This window comes from Thunnus thynnus, chromosome 10 (assembly GCF_963924715.1).
Source record: "Thunnus thynnus chromosome 10, fThuThy2.1, whole genome shotgun sequence".
Taxonomy (NCBI): Eukaryota; Metazoa; Chordata; class Actinopteri; order Scombriformes; family Scombridae; genus Thunnus; species Thunnus thynnus.
This window is the reverse complement of record NC_089526.1, coordinates 8,738,916-8,759,929: the sequence shown is the minus strand read 5'-3', so window position 1 is coordinate 8,759,929 and position 21,014 is coordinate 8,738,916. Positions and strand designations below refer to the sequence as shown.

The 21,014-nt window shown below is 40.8% G+C and overlaps 2 protein-coding genes across 2 annotated transcripts; both read left to right on the top strand.

The window, feature by feature from the left end:
* The first annotated feature begins 467 nt into the window (after nt 1-467).
* dhx16 (DEAH (Asp-Glu-Ala-His) box polypeptide 16) lies at nt 468-15,695 on the top strand. The gene is made up of 21 exons (XM_067600761.1): nt 468-745; nt 1,577-1,779; nt 1,952-2,190; nt 3,065-3,233; nt 3,337-3,393; nt 3,524-3,778; nt 3,890-4,123; nt 4,272-4,463; nt 5,612-5,722; nt 6,010-6,125; nt 6,533-6,743; nt 7,062-7,160; nt 7,258-7,410; nt 8,800-8,940; nt 9,168-9,330; nt 9,452-9,570; nt 10,243-10,310; nt 10,604-10,766; nt 11,890-12,051; nt 14,333-14,506; nt 14,816-15,695. Exons 2-21 carry the CDS (start codon nt 1,582-1,584, stop codon nt 14,942-14,944), a joined length of 3,153 nt encoding a protein of 1,050 aa, XP_067456862.1. The 5' UTR covers nt 468-745; nt 1,577-1,581; the 3' UTR covers nt 14,945-15,695.
* A 1,133-nt stretch (nt 15,696-16,828) lies between these two features.
* Nucleotides 16,829-20,580, top strand: rnf183 (ring finger protein 183). Its single transcript, XM_067600760.1, has 2 exons — nt 16,829-17,130; nt 17,868-20,580. Exon 2 carries the CDS (start codon nt 17,936-17,938, stop codon nt 18,890-18,892), a length of 957 nt encoding a protein of 318 aa, XP_067456861.1. The 5' UTR covers nt 16,829-17,130; nt 17,868-17,935; the 3' UTR covers nt 18,893-20,580.
* The last annotated feature ends 434 nt before the right edge of the window (nt 20,581-21,014 follow it).

Here is a 21,014-nt window from a genome sequence, read left to right as displayed (position 1 = left end):
GTCCTGACTGTTGTTTTAAGACAGACTTGAAAAATTGTGAACCTAACACTTACCCAGCTTGGACGACATAAATCTTCATTGTAAACATAAAATTTGTATCATTTAGTAATTTAAGAAAAAACTTATTTAGCCTTTACTTTCCAATCTCTGCAGAGAAAAACACACATTCATGTCGAATGCACGTTAGGCTATTTATTTATTTGTTTCCTTGCTGTGGGGTGAGGTGGAAAATTGAAGGTTGCCTGGCATACAACCCTTAAAATCATCAATATTCTTACGATAGTTTGGTAATGTGCTCATGTGTTATTGCTTTTATTTTCCTCATTATGTCTCAGTGCAATGTCTCTGAAAAAGGCTATCTAACAATGGAACAAGGCCGGGCCGATGATTGTTGTTGTTCTCCAGATGACCAGATGGGGACAGTAAGCGCAGCCTCTGCCGCAGCTCGGCTCTTCTTCGATGATTTTTTTTATGACGCGTTTCCGCTTCCAAGTTAACGTGCGTTAAGCGAAGTTAGCAAAATATATTTTGATCGTTTTATTTATATGTGGTTTGTCATGAATGAAATCACAAATAGTTTAATATGGTCACGTTGGGATGCTCGTAACCTCTACGTGTTCTCACTGGGAGCTTATAAACAGTCAAAGTAAGCATCTTATTTGTAGCTGGAGTTAGCTTAGTTAGCTAGCTCGAAGCCTGCGACTTCCACCATAACAACAACGTTGTTTCAGCATTTTGAAAAGCGGTAAGTGGAGATTAATGGGGTTTTTTTGCCTAAAAGAAAGTTTAGTAACGCTTTGGATATATGTTCTTCGCACGCTTTCAGTCTAACGTAAGCCTCACTATAAATATTAAGCAGAACAGCTCACAAGTGTACCATTGAACTTGAATGTCTAAAGCTACGCACAGTGGCACAAATAAAGGCACGAAATGAACTTTTTGGCTCACTTGTCAACATCTCGCAGACTAACATTAACTCCATTATTATCCCAGAGGGGAAATTGGTTTGCAATATGCACAAAATTTAAAGTTCCCTTCCAGACATGTTTTAAGATATATAAAAAATACTCAGCCTCCAATAATAATTCTTGTCTAATATACTAGGAAAAAGCTTAGTTACTTGAATCTATTAATATGCAAAGATGTTTCCTACTTCACTGAAAAGTCCAAGTTCAGTGTTTGTGCACTGGAGGCTTCGCGTTTCCACATCACACTTGGCGTTGTGAAAGTGTTGAAGTTGTGTAAGTTGCATGCTGAACCATGACTGGTTCCAAACTAGGTGTGATTTCACAAATCATGCTCATAGATACATGCCTTAAACTCAGATTTAAGGTGAACACAGAGAAACTTTCCACTTTCAGCAGGTGGATGTGAAAACAGCTTTTTAGTGTCTTACTCTGCACAGTGAAGCACAAACATCCAATTAAAGGAACAAGAAGAAAAACACATTTACACAAGGATAAATGTAAATGAAAATACCATTGGATGCTTGGTTGTAGGCAGCAGGTTCTGTAACTATGTGGCTTATATCTACACCTGGATGATAACTATGTTCTTGTGACTGCTTCCTGAACAGGCACCATGGCCAACCTAGAGCAGTGGGTGAATGACCGTCTCCACGATATCCTCGGGTTGAGTGACAGATATGTGTCTCAATTCATGATCGGGACTGCTCGGAAAGCATCGAGCTCTGAAGACTTTGTGACTCGTCTTCAGCAGACGGGCACGATTGACATTGACCAGAGTGTGATTGCCTTTGCGCAGGAACTCTTTGACAAGGTAAATTCTATAGTCATTCCTTGTTTGAACTTGCCACAACATATTTACATGAATTTTAAATGCCTTACACAAAACAGTAGTTGCTTGCATTTTCAGTAGGGGAGATGTCGGTGGGAATGAAACCTCTAACGATGCTCCTGCAGTTACATCTTTTACCACTGTGTGTTTATAGATTCCTCGCAAGCAGGTTGTTGAAAAACCAGCCCGAGCGATAGAGCGGCAAGCCATCGAAATGGATAGGAAGAACCGTACGTACACCTTACTGGAGGACAGTGACAGTGACGGGGACGCTGTGAGAGACAAGCAGAAAGGGAAGAAGAAAAGCAAAGACAAGGACAGAGGAAACAAGAGGAAGCACATCAGGCAGAAGAAGGAGAGCGAGTCATCCAGTGAGGAGGAAGTGCCTAAAAGGTGATCCAGATATTTTTGTACCGGTTTCATTATGATTGTTTAGTTTTAGCTTACTTTTTAAATATAGGTTTGATGTTGTTGACATGCAGTTCTGTTTGAAAATTGTCAGAGTAGCTTGTCTTGTAGTATTTTTCTCCATTTTTACTCTGGGTGGGTGAACAAACACTGTTTAAAACGGAAAATTACACCCACCTTGTAAATACAGTAATTTGAATAATCAAACACACCCTCTTAGGATATTGATCAATTAGAAACAGCATTTTTGTATGACGTACTGTGTTAGTGTAGAAACAGGAGTAGAACTTTTGTAGCAGTGAAAATGAACATTTCTACTAAACAAGAAGACATAGTAGTTAAAAAAAAGGCACACTGAAGAAGAAACAACTTTTTTATCTGTAGGATACTGCTAAATGATATGTGGAATCTAGGAACTAAAAACCTTTTTGTAAAAAATACAAATTCTGTGCTAAATTACAAGATTGTATTTATTGTGCACTTTGTATTATAGAGTTAAACATTTTCTTAGCCTTAATATGAGAACCCTAAAAACTAAAGATTGATTTCCAAGAATGGAGTTCCTACCCTTAAATATTCATCACAGGTACCATTAAGTTAACTGATGGTACATTTAATGCTGTAGTACGTGATTTACCTGAAGCAGCGGTTGAAAGAACAGAAGTGTGGAAGTGCTAAACCATTCAAAGGCTCGTGAACTAGCAATAAAAATTTTAATTAATTCTAAAAGAGACAAAGAGCCAATACAATGTCTAAACTAAAATGGGCGTGATGTGCTCCCTTTTACTTATTTTGGTTAAAACTCTGGAATCTGCATTTTGTACAAAAGCAGCGTTTTGATGCATTTTTCTGATATCAGGAGTAACTCAGACCATAAGTCTGTCAAGAAAGAGGAGGAAGAGGAGGAGTGGGAGACGGAAGAGAGAGAGCGACTGCAGGATATCGAAGAAAGAGATGCATTCGCTGAGCGAGTAAAACTGAGAGACAAAGACAAGACCCGCAACATCGCAGAGAGGACTGACAAAAAGGTGGGAGACTGTGGAGTTACAACACAGCTCATACGTTTTTTTTCAAAGATGACCCACTATGTGATGCAGGTAAACAACTTCCACGTTGTTTGTTTGTCTCCAGGCTTATGAGGAGGCTCAGAAGAGACTGAAGATGGCCGAAGAGGATCAGAAGAACATAGTGAGTGCTTGCTCTGAGTTATGTAGGGAAATAGAGACACATTCCTTTGATATTAAAAATCAGTTGCTTCAGTTAAGATTGTATAATAACGTTTTTTTTTCATCCTTTGCCTTCCTTTCTCCCTTGCTAGTTGCCAGAGTTGAGGAAACGCTCTCGCTGGGATTATCTAAAGAAGAGAGAGGCAGAGAAGCTTGAGGACCTGGAGGCAGAAATCGCTGATGAGGAGTACCTTTTCACTACAGACGAGCTGACTGAAAGGGAGAGAAAGGAGTTGGAATACAAACGCACCCTTCGCGACCTAGCTAAAGATTACAAAAAGGCTGGTGCCAAGGAACATGAGGAGAGGAAGAACAGATATTATATGCCGGAAGAGAATAGAAGCAAGGTAGGACAGCATTTCTGTCTTTTTTTTTTTGCTCTTTTTACTGCCTCCTCTGTCTGTTTCTCACCGTTTCTTTCTTCATCCTCTTCCCCTTTCTCCCTTGTCGCTGACCAGGAGGTGCCCCAGAGGGACCTGGAGCTGGAGGAAACTCCCATGGAGCTGGGAGGAGAGCAAGGCCGCTGGGAGGAGGAGAGGCTGAAGACAGCCTCCCTCAGTTTCGGGGCCAGAAAGGAGCGAGAGCAAGGGATGAGGCAGGAGCAGGAAAAGTACCAGCTGATCCTGGAGGAAGACGAGATGATCAACTTTGTCAGCACCGCCATTACCATGAAAGGAACTCGAACGGAACAGGTGGGGTTTATTTGGTACATTTTACTTTTTCATCATTATTTATGTCACAATTGAATCTTATTTTTGCTTATCCATTGAATATCACTCTGAAAAAGATCATCTAATTCTAAAAAAAAAAGCTGAAATGTAAGTGAACTGTTGTGTTCAGGATCAGGAGGCTCCAGCACTCTCCCAGGCAGAGATGAAGAAGCAGTCCATGCAGGAGGTCCGACGCAGCTTGCCCATCTTCCCCTACAGAGAGGACCTGCTAGCTGCCATCCACGAGCACCAGATCCTGGTCATTGAGGGGGAGACAGGCTCCGGCAAGACCACCCAGATCCCACAGTACCTCCTGGAAGATGTGAGTACAGAATTGAATGACCCGGTATACTCGCATGTTGATATATCACATACAGAACCGTGACTAGTATGAGCATGACTCCCTAGTGACGAGGAGAAAGTAAACAAAGTTCAAGTCAGTTGAAACAGCTTTACATCTCTCGGGATGATTTCTCCTCCAATCATTTATTTGGCTTGCAAGAGGACCTCACATAGAATCTCCTTTTTTCCTCAAACTTTACATGATCCTTTTGATATTTTGATTATTGGTATTGGAAATCAGTAAGACTGAAAGTGGCTTTAATAGTTATTTGTCATAATAACAATGTATGAACGGACAGTATGTAATGTGATGAACCTGCAGAGAATCATCACTCGACTCTGCAGTTCCCTTCAGCTTTATGGAACTTCATTGTGAGTTTCAGCGTATTGTTTAGCTATCCAGCTGCAACTTTACTTCTTCCGGTTCACTCTCACTGCTCATTTTGGCTGCAGCAGGCAGCTGTTTTCAGAGAAAAAGCTCTAAAAACCCACTGTACACTACCTGCTCAGCATCAAACGGCAAACAGACACGGTTAGCTACTAATTGGTGAACATAGTGGAGCATTTAGCAGCTAAAGAGCCAGATTATTCCCTCAGGAGTTGGTAGAAATAAAAAACAGAACTAAAAGGAGAGCGAATATTGGACTTACTTTCACCAGGTGGATAGAAACACAACTCCAAATAAATGATAATGTTGCTCTGTTGGATGTGGAACTGTTTGCTAACAAGTTCAGCATGTCAACCTAAAAGGTAAATATATCAATGTTGTGTTCACAACTTGTTTCTACTACCCCCAAGTGGCCAAAAAGTCAGTTTTAATGCAGGTTTAAAGCTATATCTGAGCATGTGAAACTGAAACATACAACACGTAACGTTCCCTCTAGTTGCCATCGAGATCTGAGTAACCAGGATTTGGAGTTTCTGTAAAATCTCGTTGCTGTCGAGTTTTTGAAATGTCATTTTTCAATATCAAGCACAAAGGAAATTCTGATTCTCCCCACTGTTTAAGCATGGTGGCAGAACAGAACTAAATCATCTGCATGGCAAAATACCATCAGTGGTAATTGTGGAAAATTAATTTATGTGATTTGGCGGATCTGACCCTTAAACCTGTAATTCCTCTCTCAGGGATACACTAAAGGAGGCATGAAGATCGGATGTACGCAGCCTCGCAGAGTGGCAGCAATGTCGGTGGCTGCCAGAGTGGCACAGGAAATGAGCGTCAAGCTTGGTAATGAGGTGAGTTTGGCCCATTTTCACACTGATATTGTGTCATTTCCACTTTATTACAAAAACAATATTGTTAATTTTAAGGCTGAATGATTCAATTTAAGATCTGACCAATAATTACAATAATGTTTTTGTGTGCTGAGGTTATTAAATATTTAACATCTTTTCTTGAATTCTTTATTGATCTCTGTGTATGTTATCCTTTTTTTTCTCTTTTAAACACAAGTACTCTTAAAACTATTATTTGGTGTGGTTAAAAATTCTTGATTCTTCATATTCACTATTGCTTCATCCAGGTGGGTTACAGTATCCGCTTTGAGGACTGCACATCAGAGAGAACGGTGCTCAAGTACATGACAGACGGCATGCTGCTCCGAGAGTTTCTCACAGAGCCCGACCTGGCCAGTTACAGGTAATACTTAGTGGAACCAACTGGAAGTTTCTCTTTAATTCATGCAGATAAATTAAAAATAACCATTAAAATATTATCATGCCAATGCACTTATTGACTGACTGGGAGATTTGTGTTTCTTTATTTTTGTTCTTGCTTTTTGTGTTCTTGATCTCATCACGCTTTCATCCTTCAGTTTGATTCTGGTGTCTTTGAATAATCTATACACTTTTACAGTAATTCTCTCCCAGTGTCTAATTTTTTTTTTAGCCATCACTTCCGTCTCTGCATGCTCTGTGTTTCTGTGATCAAGAAATGATAATGTTGCTGCTGATAGATTCACCACAGGACTAACTTTCACATATTAGTCTTGGAGTTTTACATTAACTTGACATTATTGCTATAGTCATTATCCTGTCTCCCTTTAGTGTGATCATCATAGATGAAGCCCACGAGCGAACGCTCCACACAGACATCCTGTTCGGCTTGATTAAGGACATCGCCAGGTTCAGACCAGACTTGAAGGTGCTGGTGGCCAGCGCCACTCTGGACACCGAGCGCTTCTCTTGCTTCTTTGACGACGCACCCGTCTTCAGGATCCCTGGCAGGAGATTCCCCGTCGATATCTTCTACACTAAAGTAGGAACTACTGTGTTGTACAGATCCATAATAAATCAAAGAATTAATTTATTCATACAAATTTGTTGCAAAGTTAAGTGTTTAAATAAAACAGGTCACATTCTGTATGCAGGCATTTAATGTAAGAACTTGAAGGTTTATGGTTGCTGCTTGATGGAGAAAGGACAGGATTATAAAAGCAGTGTATGAGAAATTACAGAGCTCCTTCAAAAGAAGACGTCACTTTAATCAAACAAGCCTCAAACGAGTACAGACAACCTCTACCCCTAAAATAAAACTTTTCTGTTGATGCGACTATCTGTGTGTTGTGTTGTCAAGGCTCCTGAGGCAGACTACTTGGAGGCATGTGTGGTGTCAGTGCTACAGATCCACGTCACCCAGGCTCCTGGAGACGTTCTGGTCTTCCTCACTGGACAGGTATAGTAGTTTATATCAGGCATGGGATTCTTCTAGATTTTTGTCAAGACGTTCAAAAAGCCCAAATAAATCTCTTTTGCGTGTGTTTGTCTTGCAGGAAGAGATTGAGGCGTGTTGTGAGCTTCTCCAGGAAAGATGTAGGCGGCTTGGATCGAAGATCGCAGAGCTGCTGGTGCTGCCGATCTACGCCAACCTTCCGTCAGACATGCAGGCAAAGATCTTCAACCCTACTCCGCCCGGTGCCCGTAAGGTGAGACAAAGTCTTATTTCTGTGCAGAATACTTGGAAAACTGCTATCGTTGACCATATATACACAACCACCCTGGAGGTTGCAGGGTTAATATTTCAACTTGGCAAACATGAAGTGGTCACTTGCATATGACAACAAAGCTTTCCTTCTTTCTGGCTTTGCTCCAGTGCAGTTCCTTCAAGTTTATTACTTTGAGAGACACAATAAAGACTTTAACTCTATGCTATCTGTTTACTGTATCAGTTGTGTCGTGAGCAAGAGCCTTTTCAGACTTACCCAGATTAAATGTCCATGCAATTACTCACCATTAGAGGCTGCTGTAGCACAATGAGACTGAATAGAGAGACTTACAGTATCCTAGTAACACTGTTTGACAGATTAAAGGAAGTCCCGATTTATTTCAGCCTGATGTATTTCCCATAAATGTGGCCATTGTTCGATGTGTCATGCTAACTTTGCACTCTCTGACTCTTTGGTCCAGCTGGACTCGTTTTTTTCTTCCAGTTTATTTTGTAGAGGTGAAAGAGTCTCTAGGACAGTGTTGATAAGCACTGCAAAAAATTATTTGTAGGAACAACAAAGCTGAGATCACTCATATCTGTGGGCACATGTAGATTTTCTGAGCCTGGCTTCAGGAGGTCCCACTCTGCAGCAGAAGTTTTTGTGTTCACTCAGCAGGGTACCGGACGCTGTCTTTCCTGACAGTCCCGTTGCCTTTCTGCCTCTATTCTTCGTTTTTTTCCTCTTCCAATTGTTTTAGCTCCCCTCTGTGGACTCCGGTTCAAATAAATATGGTTGGTCATCAAAGTGAACTGACTCACAATCATCCTTATAATAGTCCACTGAATAATCCGTCGTAGTGCTTTGTTTTTTAGTTTCATTACAGTCTAACCACGGTGAAAGTCAGCCTCATACATAACAGTAAACAAACCAGCGTGCGCAGATGAATATGTGGGTACGTAGGTTAGCCGGCAGGTTGCCCTGGATAATAATGGCTGCTACAAGCGGCTCGTTTCTGTGTTTGCTTTCCGTCTGACTCAGAGACAAACATTTGAAATGATTCACGTAAAAATCTATTTGGAAAGCTATAGGAGTCTCAGCCTCTTTCCCCCATGTACGTTGTTTTGTACAAGTTCTCATTACCATGAATCTCTATAATAGACAATGGCATAACCCATAGAGCCACAACAGCCACATTTATGAGAAATACATCAGGTTGAAGTAAACCACAACTTCCCTTTTAATGCCTTGTTATGTAGTTTTTATCACATCTTTGATTCTGCTGTTTCACTGCTGGATTTAATCTTTGTTCCTCTTTGTTTGTGCAGTGCTTTATCTCTTACTCACTTTATCTCTTTGCACTCTGTGCTCTCTCACTATTAATCCAAGGTGGTGGTGGCTACGAATATAGCAGAAACCTCCCTGACCATAGATGGCATCATCTATGTCATTGACCCAGGCTTCTGCAAACAGAAGAGTTACAACGCCCGCACCGGCATGGAGTCACTCATCGTCACGCCCTGCTCTCGGGTAACTGCTCACTGGTCTTCTTAATGTTTAACAGGCAGCAAGTCAGTGTATCCAGAAGTGTAGTGACCACACATATTTTCAGAGCGCCATAATTCACCAACAGGTCGAGGCTAGAAGCTGTCATGTTGTATAAAGCCAGTTAACAGTTAGCCCTGAGTGTGCATTCTTAGCCTCTGCAGTGGTTTCAAACTGTTTCGCCCAACTCATGCTGCGTGTTTCTGTTTCAGGCTTCGGCCAACCAGAGAGCAGGCCGCGCAGGCAGAGTGGCTGCTGGGAAATGTTTCAGGCTTTACACAGCCTGGGCCTTTAAACATGAGATGGAAGAAACAACTGTGCCTGAGATCCAGAGGACCAACTTGGGGAATGTCGTCCTGCTGCTCAAGAGTTTAGGTGAGGAAGTCCTGTTTAACAGATAAGATGATGTCATTTCATACACTCAGTCAAAAAGGTGGAATAGAGTAGGTCACTCTTAGATGGTTTTGATTTCAGGCTAATACTTATCTGCCTGCAGGCATCAATGACCTCATTCACTTTGACTTCATGGACCCACCTCCTCATGAGACTCTGGTTTTGGCGCTGGAGCAGCTCTATGCCCTTGGAGCACTCAACCACCTGGGAGAACTCACAAAGGTAGTTGGACAAACAGAAATACAATAATTCACATTTGAAAGTATAGTTTGAAGGAAACCTCCTCGTGATTTGTCAATTGCCAGTGGATCAATACGTTCCACGTATTTCACATATTTAGCTTAGAGTTGCCGGAATCCAGATGTCTCTAAGAATCTTGTAGATGTTAAGTTATTATACAATCAAACACATACAAAAAGCGGTGGATTAATCATTCCACACACTCCATCCTCTTCACAATAGAGGGTCATAAGTAAACAGTGAAGCTTAAGTAATGCGAAGATGTTTTACATTCCTAACTTTAATCACAGGAAAGAGATACGTAATCCTTTTATTTGACAAGCATAATCTGTGTTCATCTTCACTTGGTTGGTCTGCATATTTGCATGAGGCACTGTGCATACCTGATGCTTCTGATGCTGTGACATGCCCTCCAGCGCCAAATTGTCACTCACTTCCTTGATTAAAAGTGCTGATAAACAGAAGAGATGACTCGTGGTATTTACAATTTAGGGCTGTGATTACTAAGCTAGTCTGGTTAATCTGTGATCATCAACAATGTATGACTAAGTTTGGCTGATCATTGCGAAGTAGTACACATGATTGTTTATTAAATGGATAAACTCTTATTCATGAATCATCACTTGGTGTTCTTGTTATTTTTTTGGGGTTCAGCTGGGTCGCAGGATGGCTGAGCTGCCGGTGGATCCCATGCTGAGCAAGATGATCCTGGCCTCTGAGCAGTAAGTCTCCATCCTGATACTAGCGTAAGCCTTCACTATGTGTGCATTCGATGAGCCGCATTACCAGCTGAATTACTGTATGAAGCATTTCATAGACCGTACGATGAATCGAGAGAAAACAACTGACAGATGAATCGAAAATGGAAATAATCTTTAGTTGCATTACATTACAGTGATCTAGTGTTTCCTTAATGGAACAGTCACTTTAGTTTATTTGCAGAAAGTATAATTCAGGCTTCATTCTCTATGTCACTCCATGTTTCATTTCATTTTTACATCTCTGCCTCCTTTAGGTACAAGTGTTCGGAGGAAGTGCTGTCCATAGCGGCCATGCTGTCGGTGAACAACTCTATTTTCTACCGGCCCAAAGACAAGGTGGTGCATGCTGACAACGCCAGGATGAACTTTGTGGTGCCGGGGGGAGACCACCTGGTGCTGCTCAATGTCTACACGCAGGTACCTGCATGTGGACAACAGACGAGCAGCCGTTTGTGTATTATTAAAACATTCTCAGCTCTGAGTGACCAGTTAATGACCTGTGCAATCGAATGCAGTCTAATAAGCTTGCAATAGATTCAGTCATTGTTAAGTTATATTATTGTAAGTTATATTTTTGTTGACATTGTGAGAGATGTTTATTGAACTCTACATACATTTTTTAGGCCGTTATAAGCAGGGATGCTGCTGTATTAAAATTTATTAAGAGATGTTGCTAATATTTTTACTAACATGAGTTCACATGAATCCTTTTAATATAATGAAATACAACAACGCCCACCAACTATGACCTAAAAAAATGACCATGTCTCTGACATAGTCTCAACACAAACTGAACATTATAATTATGAGGTAGGATTTGTTGCTTGGCTCACTGTGGTGAATTGCATTAGTGTTCATGTAACAGCCAACCACCATATTTCAGGTTTTCTGTGACCTGGTATGCAAATGCTTCGGTGTATGCACAGTAAAATCTGTGTTTGACATCTGTTTCTTTTCAGAGTAGACCTGCTCAACAGTGACATTTGAACTATAATAACCTGTAACTTATTTGCAAGGCTAATATTAAAAGGACAGGATGGATATCTTTAGGGCTGCAACTCACAATTATTTTTATTATTGATTAAACTGTTGATTATTTTCTCGATGAATCGATTAGTTGTTTGGTCTATTAAATGGTGAAAAATGTCTCTTTGTTTCCCAAAGCCCAAAGAGATGTTCTCAAATGCCTCCTTTTGTCTGGATGAACAGTCCATAACCCAAAGATACTTTGTTTATTACCACAGAAGACTAAATAAACCAGAACAGTTTTACATTTGAGGAACTGAAATCAGAGAATCTGGGCTCCCAAACAATTAATTGATTATAATAGTTGGCTATTCATATTCTGTCAATTGAGTAATCGACTAATCGTTGCAGCTCTAAATATTTTCATGGTGATATGAATGAATGATGACTTAAAAACTATTAATTTGCTGCATTTTGTCCAGATGAAATTCTTCTACAGCTGTGGTTTATAGCTTACTTCTACCTAGAACTTGGGTATTGTGCTAACTATGGTGTTCATGTCTTTCTGTGTCAGTGGGTGGAAAGTGGCTACTCTACACAGTGGTGCTATGAGAACTTCATCCAGTTCCGCTCCATGAGAAGAGCCCGGGACGTCAGGGACCAGCTAGAGGGTCTGATGGATCGCATTGAGGTGGAGGTGGTCAGCTCCCAGGGAGACAGCGTGCCGATTCGCAAGGTCAGTGCTCCAAAAACTGGAATCCTGGTATCTAGTATAATAGAGGTTAAATTATACTTAACTAGTCTATGTCTGTGGCCCAGTATTACCATAGCTACTGTTGGATTTTGATCGTCGATTAATCATTTAAGTAATTTTTTTAAGCAAAAAATTCAAATATTTGATTTTTCCAGGTTCTCAAATGTACTCAGTGTAAGAATTAGCTGCATTTCTGGGTTTTTCATCATAGTAAATTGAATTTTTGGGAGTTTTGGACTGTTGGTAAGACAAAACAAGACATCTCAAGATGTTGCATTCTGCTTTAGGAAATGTTGATGGGCGTTTTCACTGTTCTCATGCTTTATGGACTAAACAATTAATTGATTGTGAAAAAATAAAAGCACTGAAGAGTTCAACCTGTGGCAGGGAAGACCCACTGAAAAATTAAAAAAGACACGGTGAAGATGAAATGAACATCACTTGCATTCAATGTTTTCTTTTTCTGCGATGACTGTACAGAATACTATTAACAACCTCAGGGTAAAAACTGGTTCCAGGTAAACAACTCAAGATTAGTGACACATGTTTTGAACCATTTAGGCGGAGGGCAGGACTCAAGATTCACTGAAGACCTCAAGACAAAAGGCTGCTCAATTTAGCTTGACAGGCTACTGTCAACATGAGCATAGGTGAAAGGTCAAGTGTTATTTTTCTCTTCAGCTGGGTGGATGCTGGTTGGCACAAAATGTTTTATCAACATACTGGGCTCTCAAAAAGAAGGTAGTTCTGAAAATGTAAACTGTGCTAGAAAACCTAAGCGGAAAACTGTTAATCACTGCAGAACAGAGGCTGTAAAAGAGCCTTCTGTTTGAGCTATCAGCCCTCTTATGTCAGGGTCCATGTGTATTGTGAACGCACCCCTAAACCACTTGAGATAAGCAAGGGCGTTTGTTTTATTTGTTGGGTTACACCTTTTCCCATTAGATACTGCCTTTGCCTGCGTCCAACAGCCACTAAATAGGTGAAAACAATCCCTTGATTTATTGAGTTATTATAAATGAAACCCTCAATAAACTGGCTTTATTAATGGTTGTATTTCGTGTTTTGAGCCAGGAGGCACTTGATTGGCTGCACGCTTACATGCAAACATAAACATGATAAATTAGTTATTTTAAAATGTTAATTTAATATCAGGGGAAATGATAGACAGATGTAGATTTACTTTTCCCATGTACGTCACATGACAAGTGTGCGACAGATTTCTGTCAGCTGTATTTCGGTGTCATGTCGTCCTTTATAAGTATTACTTTTGTGAACACACCCAGCACCAACCGGCCTAGATAAACAGGTGTGAACAGTTTATATCCATCTGTGGAAAGATGATTGGAAAAGCAGATCTGACTGTAAGGAGTGGTACTTGGATGGTATCTGTTTGGTAATCCTACATGAAACCTACCTTTGGGATGGGATTGAAACGGTACCTCAACTTTTTAATAAATTGTTATACTTCCATGTGAATTATCTGCTTTTTCTGCTTCTAGTGCCCTGCAGTAGTTCCCTTGAACAAGAACACTCGCTCAATAATAATATGTTTCTGCTTTATCATTGTGTTTTATATACTTAGGAAGCCTATCAGTAAGATATCATCAGTTACTCTTACTGCTTTATGACCAATTTTACATGGAAAAACAATTTGTGATGAAATAATCTTTAGTCTGACTCCACTCCTCCCTTACCCACCTTCTTTTCGAGTAAACAAGGTGCATTATTCATACTGTGTTGGACTTTAGCCCGTATGGACCAGTCATCATTATGTTTAGTCAACCATATACCTCATATACCTCTCTGATATTATATGAATCATTTCCTATGTGATTCTTTACAGATGTATTTCCTGGAGTTCAAAATGTATCCGCTGAAACTATGTCATTTTATTTTTCTTGGAATACATGTTTCAAAAACACCAAAACTGTTGGAGCGTCTGTTACTTGCGATGGTGGTTCAGCTCCATTTATGCAAGGGGCTTATTATTATCATTATTATTATCATTGTTATTATTATTACATATCAGACAATGAAACTCCCTGCAATGCAGTTGTCTATAAGGACATATAATTGGGTTTTTGAGTGTATCCCACACATCCATTAATCTTTTGCTTTGCATGTTCTTGTATCGCTCTTTATGCTTGCGTTTCTCTTTGTCCTATAACGCTACTGTGGTCACGTTGATTTCTAGCCTGCATGGCGATAAATCGGTTGACTTATAAACCCCCCTGTCCCCTCATTCTTGTCCCTCTCCCAGGCGGTGACAGCAGGATATTTTTATCACACGGCACGACTGAGTAAAGGCGGCTACAAGACAGTGAAGCACCAGCAGACAGTCTACGTCCATCCCAACAGCTCTCTGTTCGAGGAGCAGCCGCGCTGGCTGATCTACCACGAGCTGGTTTTCACCACCAAGGAGTTCATGAGACAGGTCTGCCTGCTCTCATGTGATACTTTTTCTAAATTTCTCTCTAATATTTGCAGTGTCAAGAGAATATAGGAAGTAGTTGTATGTTTTTCAGAAGATAATCATCAAACAGAAAAAGTTGTGGTCATTGTTTAATCTGTGATAAACAATCACCTTTTATTGAGTCTAATATAAAGGCTTCCTCAGAATAACTGCACGTGAGAATGATACAGCACATAATGAGGAAGTGTGACAAGTGGTTTTTGTACAATATTTAACCTGCATCCCGCTCTGTGTTGACATATTTATCAATCTCTCTTCCCCCACACACAGGTGATTGAGATTGAGAGCGGCTGGCTGCTTGAAGTGGCTCCTCACTACTACAAGAGCAAAGAGCTGGAGGACAGCAGCAGCAAGAAGATGCCCCGCAAGCAGGGCAAAACAAAAGAGGAGCTGGGCTGAAGTGAATACCAACACTCACGGGACAGTTGGCAAAAATAAAAAAAGTACAGGGGTACACTCCGTCCTTCTCTCAGGGCAGGGTTAGAAGTAGGAGGAGAAATGACGTCGAAAGTTTTGAAATTGCATAAAAATAAAGAGGAAAAGTGTTGAAAATGTAGCTGTTTGGTACCAATTCAGCACATAAACAGCCACATGTCTCTAGTCTGTCTTTCACAATGTGAAAAATTGTTGTGAAAATGTTTCTGCTGGTAGCTTGATATGGCATTTTTAACAGTGCCCACACAGCTATCAGCACTGAATTTCTACCAGATTTGACACAAGACATTCGGTAAATTGTGAATGACAGACATTCACAATGGGACAGACACATGGGTCGAGGAAGAAGTGGGTCACAAACACAAAGCGGCCGTGTCAGCTGAGTCACAACAAGGAAACATTAATGCTCTGAGTTTCCGGCATCAACAACAGCAGGGGTTTTTTTTTTAGCTCATTAATGAACGTGAGGCCCTTGGTTTATTTCGCAGGTGCTTTTGAGCGCTCACTGGACCGTTTGTTGACTTACCCTGAATAGAGGGCTTTGTCAAAATTCTTCATTTGTGAAAGCAGCACACTGTTAAATTGTGTAAATGGACCATTACTGAGAAGTCTCCACCGAGCTGTAAAGACTAATGTCCAAATCATGAGTTTGTGTGAGAGGCTGCCTACGTCGTTTGTTTTCATTTTTCTATGGCAATAAAGTTTTACAACCACATGTTTTTGCCCTGCATGGTTTCCTGAATAGATCTAATTTGTTTGGCAGCTCAATAATGAATCATGGCGTCAGCATTTACTACATTTCAATTTGCACCAGGTATTGTATTAATGTGCTACAAGTTATATTTAGATCTCCTCTTGTCATGCTGGTTAAGTTGCACTACAGAGGAGCTCTGTGGGAATTTTTTTTTTTTTTACAGAATTACTATTGATGCATAAAAACATCCACTTCTCACAGAAACAAGCAGATGGGACATTTTTAACAGGTGTATTTTTCTAGTTTGGAATACCACCAGTGTGTTCATTTTCAACTTGTAAGCCAATACAAAATATGTTATATAATATGCTTTACGCATCCTTCATAACAATACTGCAAGTCCCTGCAGGGGCCCTCATTCAGCACCTTCAGGGCGAGTTGTTTCACAAAGCAAACAAAACTCTGTTCTGTATGTTTTAACTGTTAATATTTAATGGGAAATATTTAAATGCATTCTGGCCGTAGCTGTAATCTCACTCGGGGTGTTTTCTTTGATATTCAAAATGCACACATGAGCAGTGAGTAAGTAAGATAGAGCAGTAAGAAGAGGTTGAGCTGCGTAGCTCTTCTTGTTTGGTTGGTATTCCCACTAAGTGACAAAAGAGTAGTGGAGGTATGACAGGTATGAGCTGCTGATATGCGCAGTGTTGACAGTACTGTACCCTTGTCTTCATATGCAGCCACAGTGGAATTTTCCTGACGGTCTCTATTGTTTTTCTTGATTCGTATCACACATACAGTCGCATAGAGCAAGAAAATATTCATGTGTATCTCTGCCATGTGACACATCATGACACTGGCACCATATCTGATACTGGACGCTCTGCTGAACTACAAAGGCTGAGCAACAGTTTGGTTCTCAAGGTGAACACAGTTAATCAAAAGAGTTCAGCTGTAATTACTTGCAGAGCTCACTCTAAGTAATACTTTGATACCAGTACGATATACAGTATATTCTGCTGTATGAGTGGAAAAACGTGAGAGTTATCTAAGTAAATGGCCTGATTATCTACATATTGCACACACAGAGACACACACACACACACACGCACTAAAAAAGCACTGGCTCACTGTAGCTGGTCCAACTGGTCTGACAAGGGAAGAGAAAGAGGGAGGGCGGGCCGCAGCGAGACACAGTGGCAAGGAGGAGGGTCAAGAGGAGGCAGTGCTGTGTAACAATTAGAAAACAAGATATGAGAAGTAAGATACTAACAGAAGAGGATAACAGGAGCAGCAGAGAGACTAAAATCTGTCTCTCTAAACTAACTCTAAACTAAAACTTTTTTTTTAGCCATGAATTTCGGTGATGTGCAAGTTTTTACTCCACTTTGCTAGGATTATTTTCCTCGTCAGATCACCTCTGACAACGTGATACGACATTCATCTACCTCAGCAGGTCAGTGTGTGCGCACAAATTCTGCTCAATTATTTACTTTCTTGTTCTCTAACATCAGAAAAGCTGTTTTTTCTCTGCTGTGCATAGCTGGCAAACTCATAACTTTACTTGTTTTAACCCACCTACATTTTTAATTGACAGAAACTTGTAACTTAATCTAAACTTGCTGCAAATCTCACTGTGGATTTTCTAAAAAATTTTAAGAATTGAACAGCTGAAATGTTAATTGTGTGCTCACTGCTGGTTAAAAACCTAAGATTAATGATTGACTATGTCAGTCAGACAGGTATGATGGAATGTTTGCTATGAAATTACAAAACAATGAAGCAGTGTCACAAACCCACATCACCTTTGTTTTAGTTTTACAGGTTTCAACCCATTAAAACTGTAGGATCATAAAATCCCCTTTAACTAAAACCTATTTAAAGCACTTCCAGTTCTGCAGTCCTCACTGCAGACATGTTTGCTGGTGACTTCAGTGCAGGAAAGCCTGTTAAACAAATAGAGCAGCTCATTATCACGCAAAAGCGCCACGTGCATGTTGAATAAATGAAAAAAATCAACAGACAGCATTTGAATACAATGTGTACAGTGTTTGATAGCGACATGTAAGGCATTATTGCTTCATCATCATGAAAGAGCAGTGGGGACTGTGCAGGTAAATTCCTCCACTCTATTTCCTGCTCTACTAGTTGTTTGGAGCCAATAATCTTATCCCAGCTTTTAATTTTCCACAGTTGTTGTTGGGGAAACGCTGTTCATCAGAAACCAGCCTGCACTCTACCTCTAACATCATCACGGCAACATGAGCAACGACAGGGAGAGACGCAGGCCCGAAGGGAGCTGGAACCAGAGTCACGGTGACAGACAGGCCCCCAACGTCAAACCCAAACTCAGCGAGAAAGAGAGGAAGAAGGAGAAGCCAGCAAAAGTGAGGAGATCGAGGAGTATCGACTTGGAAAGGGTCGAAAGAGGGAGGAGAAGAGAACGAGACAGGCACCAGGGTGAGAGGAGCCAGCGTGGGAGGAGCGAGGAGGCCCGGAGACGAGACAGGAGAGAGGGAGAGAGCGATCAGAGGAAGGTGAAGCCGCCTGAAGATGATGTGGAGGATACTGAATGTGCTGTGTGCTTCTGCTCCTACGATAACATCTTTAAGACCCCAAAGCTGCTGGCGTGCGGGCACACCTTCTGTCTGGAGTGCCTCGCTCGCATCAATGTGACCTCTCCTGAGCTCAAGACCCTGTCCTGCCCAGTGTGCCGTGAACTGACCGAGCTCCCCCACGGCCAGGACCTGCCCCGACTGGGCAACAATCAGGACATCATAGGCAAACTCCCACCAGAGATGCACAGGGCACTGTCTATCCGCTTCAAGCGCAGCAAGGGCAAACTGCTCCTTAAGAATCCTCCTCCCAGCAGCCCGACCAAGTCTAACGTCCTCACCCTGCCTAAAAAGAAACAGGATGGCCAGGTGACTGCAGCTGGTGGCCTCCACTTGAGTGCAATGGAGCAGGGAATAGTCCCAACCACTGTGGTGGATGTAGGCAGGCCTCCAAACAGGGTCAGAGGTCGCCTGCGCAGGTTGTTCCGCTCGGACCAGTGCTACTACACCGTGGTGGCGTCCATCATCACCATCACTGTGGCGCTCATGCTGGTGGGGATTCTGGCTTTTGTGATCATACCGAATGTGATCATTCACCGGAGACCTGGTCATCAAGGGAACGGTACATCATTTGTCAACCCAGAAAATGGGAACACACCCTAAAGGGGCAGGGGGAGGATGAGCTGTAGAAATGAGACTAAAGTGGAGGGAGAGAATATCACTCATAACTTGTGATTCTCAGTGATCCTTATGCCTCTTTTTCCCCTTTGTGAGCTATACAGAAAGTAACGGTGGTGGCAAAACTAAGCACTGGGACACAGTCAAGCTGCTTCACATGCAGCGAGGTGAAGAAATGAAGGAAAACAGGGACAGCAACATTTTTTTAAAACAAAGAAAGACAGGCTCAAAGTTGCACACGAAGAAAACAGGGCAAACGTTTTGTTTTTTTTTTGTTTTGTTTTTATGTTCTTTTCTGAACATGTTTGTGATTACTGTGAAAGCCAAGGAAACTGTCCAACATGATTAATAAGCTGTAAATGTTGAAATAATGCACTAAACTCTGTGATGAAAAGTCTTGCTTTGTTTTGTTCGTGCCAGGCTGATATCAGTATCCAAGTTCAGGGTTTCTATAGATTCTTATCCATGTTGTATATAGTCCGCCTCATTGTACATAGCTATAGATGATGTATATATTTGTAAGTATTTACTCTTTACCCTCATAAGGATGGTCGTTATGTAACCATTAAATAAAGCATTTTTGAGACACTTAAAGCTCATTGCACAGACAAATCTCTTAAATGTCACTTTTTTAAAGGTAGCCAAGAGTTATTTTTAAATTAAACAACGGTACATGTGTTTTTAACTGCTCTGAATTTCCCTTCAGATTTTACTTATTATTGTTTATTGATTATTATATGTCTGATAACAATGGGGAATTCCTGTCTTTTTCCTTGATGCTTGACCTCTGCTGTGTTAAAACACTTTTTTTTTTGTTGCCTGTTGCCTTTTGGAAACCTGCATGTCTTCTTTAGACACCTGATCCCCTCTAGTGGTGTAAACACACCAGTTAACAGGGCGGCTTGGATACTGAGTTTCCTCTCTGCTTTGAGGCTGACAAACCTGTTCAGCAGCACGTAGTGTCTTTACCTTCATGCCACTTTTTTTTCTGTCTTTTTCGGGGATGTCAGCTGTCAGTATTGACAAAGGGATAAGATAAGTGATCACTTGAAACAACTTTGGAGCGCTGGTGGACAAAACAGATGGTTCTGTTAACAATCACAGAAGTCCTCAACAAACACTGGAGGAATGACAGAAGAGAAAATGAGCTCTATTCATTTTAATGTTGCTGACCTGATTGGGGATCAGTCTGTCTCCCCTCCAGACTTTTAGCCTATCTGAGTGTTCAGTAGCTGTCTTCAGATAAATGTAACATAAAATGAAAAACAGCAAGGATACATTTTACTTTTAATGTTGAATAAAAAAGTAAGGTACATATACATTGCAATAACTTGTATCAAATCCATCTGAAAAACTGACCAACTGACAAAATGATTACACTTGCAACCCCCCTACCCCAAAGTTAGTGAGAGAAAGTATAAATGTACTGTACTTAAGTACATTTTTTAAGTACTTGCACTTTACTTGAGTATTTCCAATTCCAGACTACAAGAGTATCATCAAAACGTACTTTAAGTATCAAAAGTAAAATTACTTGTTCCTCAGAAAAAAATGCCCCTGTGAATGTTATATTATTGTAAATAACAAGATTGTTAATACTTATTTATCGATGCATAAACAACATTTTACTGCTGTAGCTGGTCCAGGTGGAACTACTTTTAACTACTTTGTACAGTTTGGTAGTTTAACTTTTCTCTGATCTTTGCTTTCTTGTGACATGTTGGAGAGTTTTGCCCCCCCCCCCCCCCCACAGCATAACAGAGCCACCAGATCCCCTCACTGTAGGGGTCAAGCATTCACACCTGTACAGGTTTTTCCTTTAAATTGTCACTCGTCTGTAGAAAGTAGCAGAAATAGAAATATGCAAATAGAATGCCTCAAAACTGTACTTAAGTACAGTACTTGAGTAAATGTACTTTATTGTGTGTTTACAAAGTAGTTTAAATTAACTCCACATCAAAGACTACTATATAGCAGGCCTGATATAGTATAGAAGCCCACTACTATAATAGTATACTATTAGGCTCTAACACTATGAGAGTATTTTTTACAGTGTGATTTTTCTGGGGTACTTTTACTACAGCCCTGCCTAAAGACACACCCACCT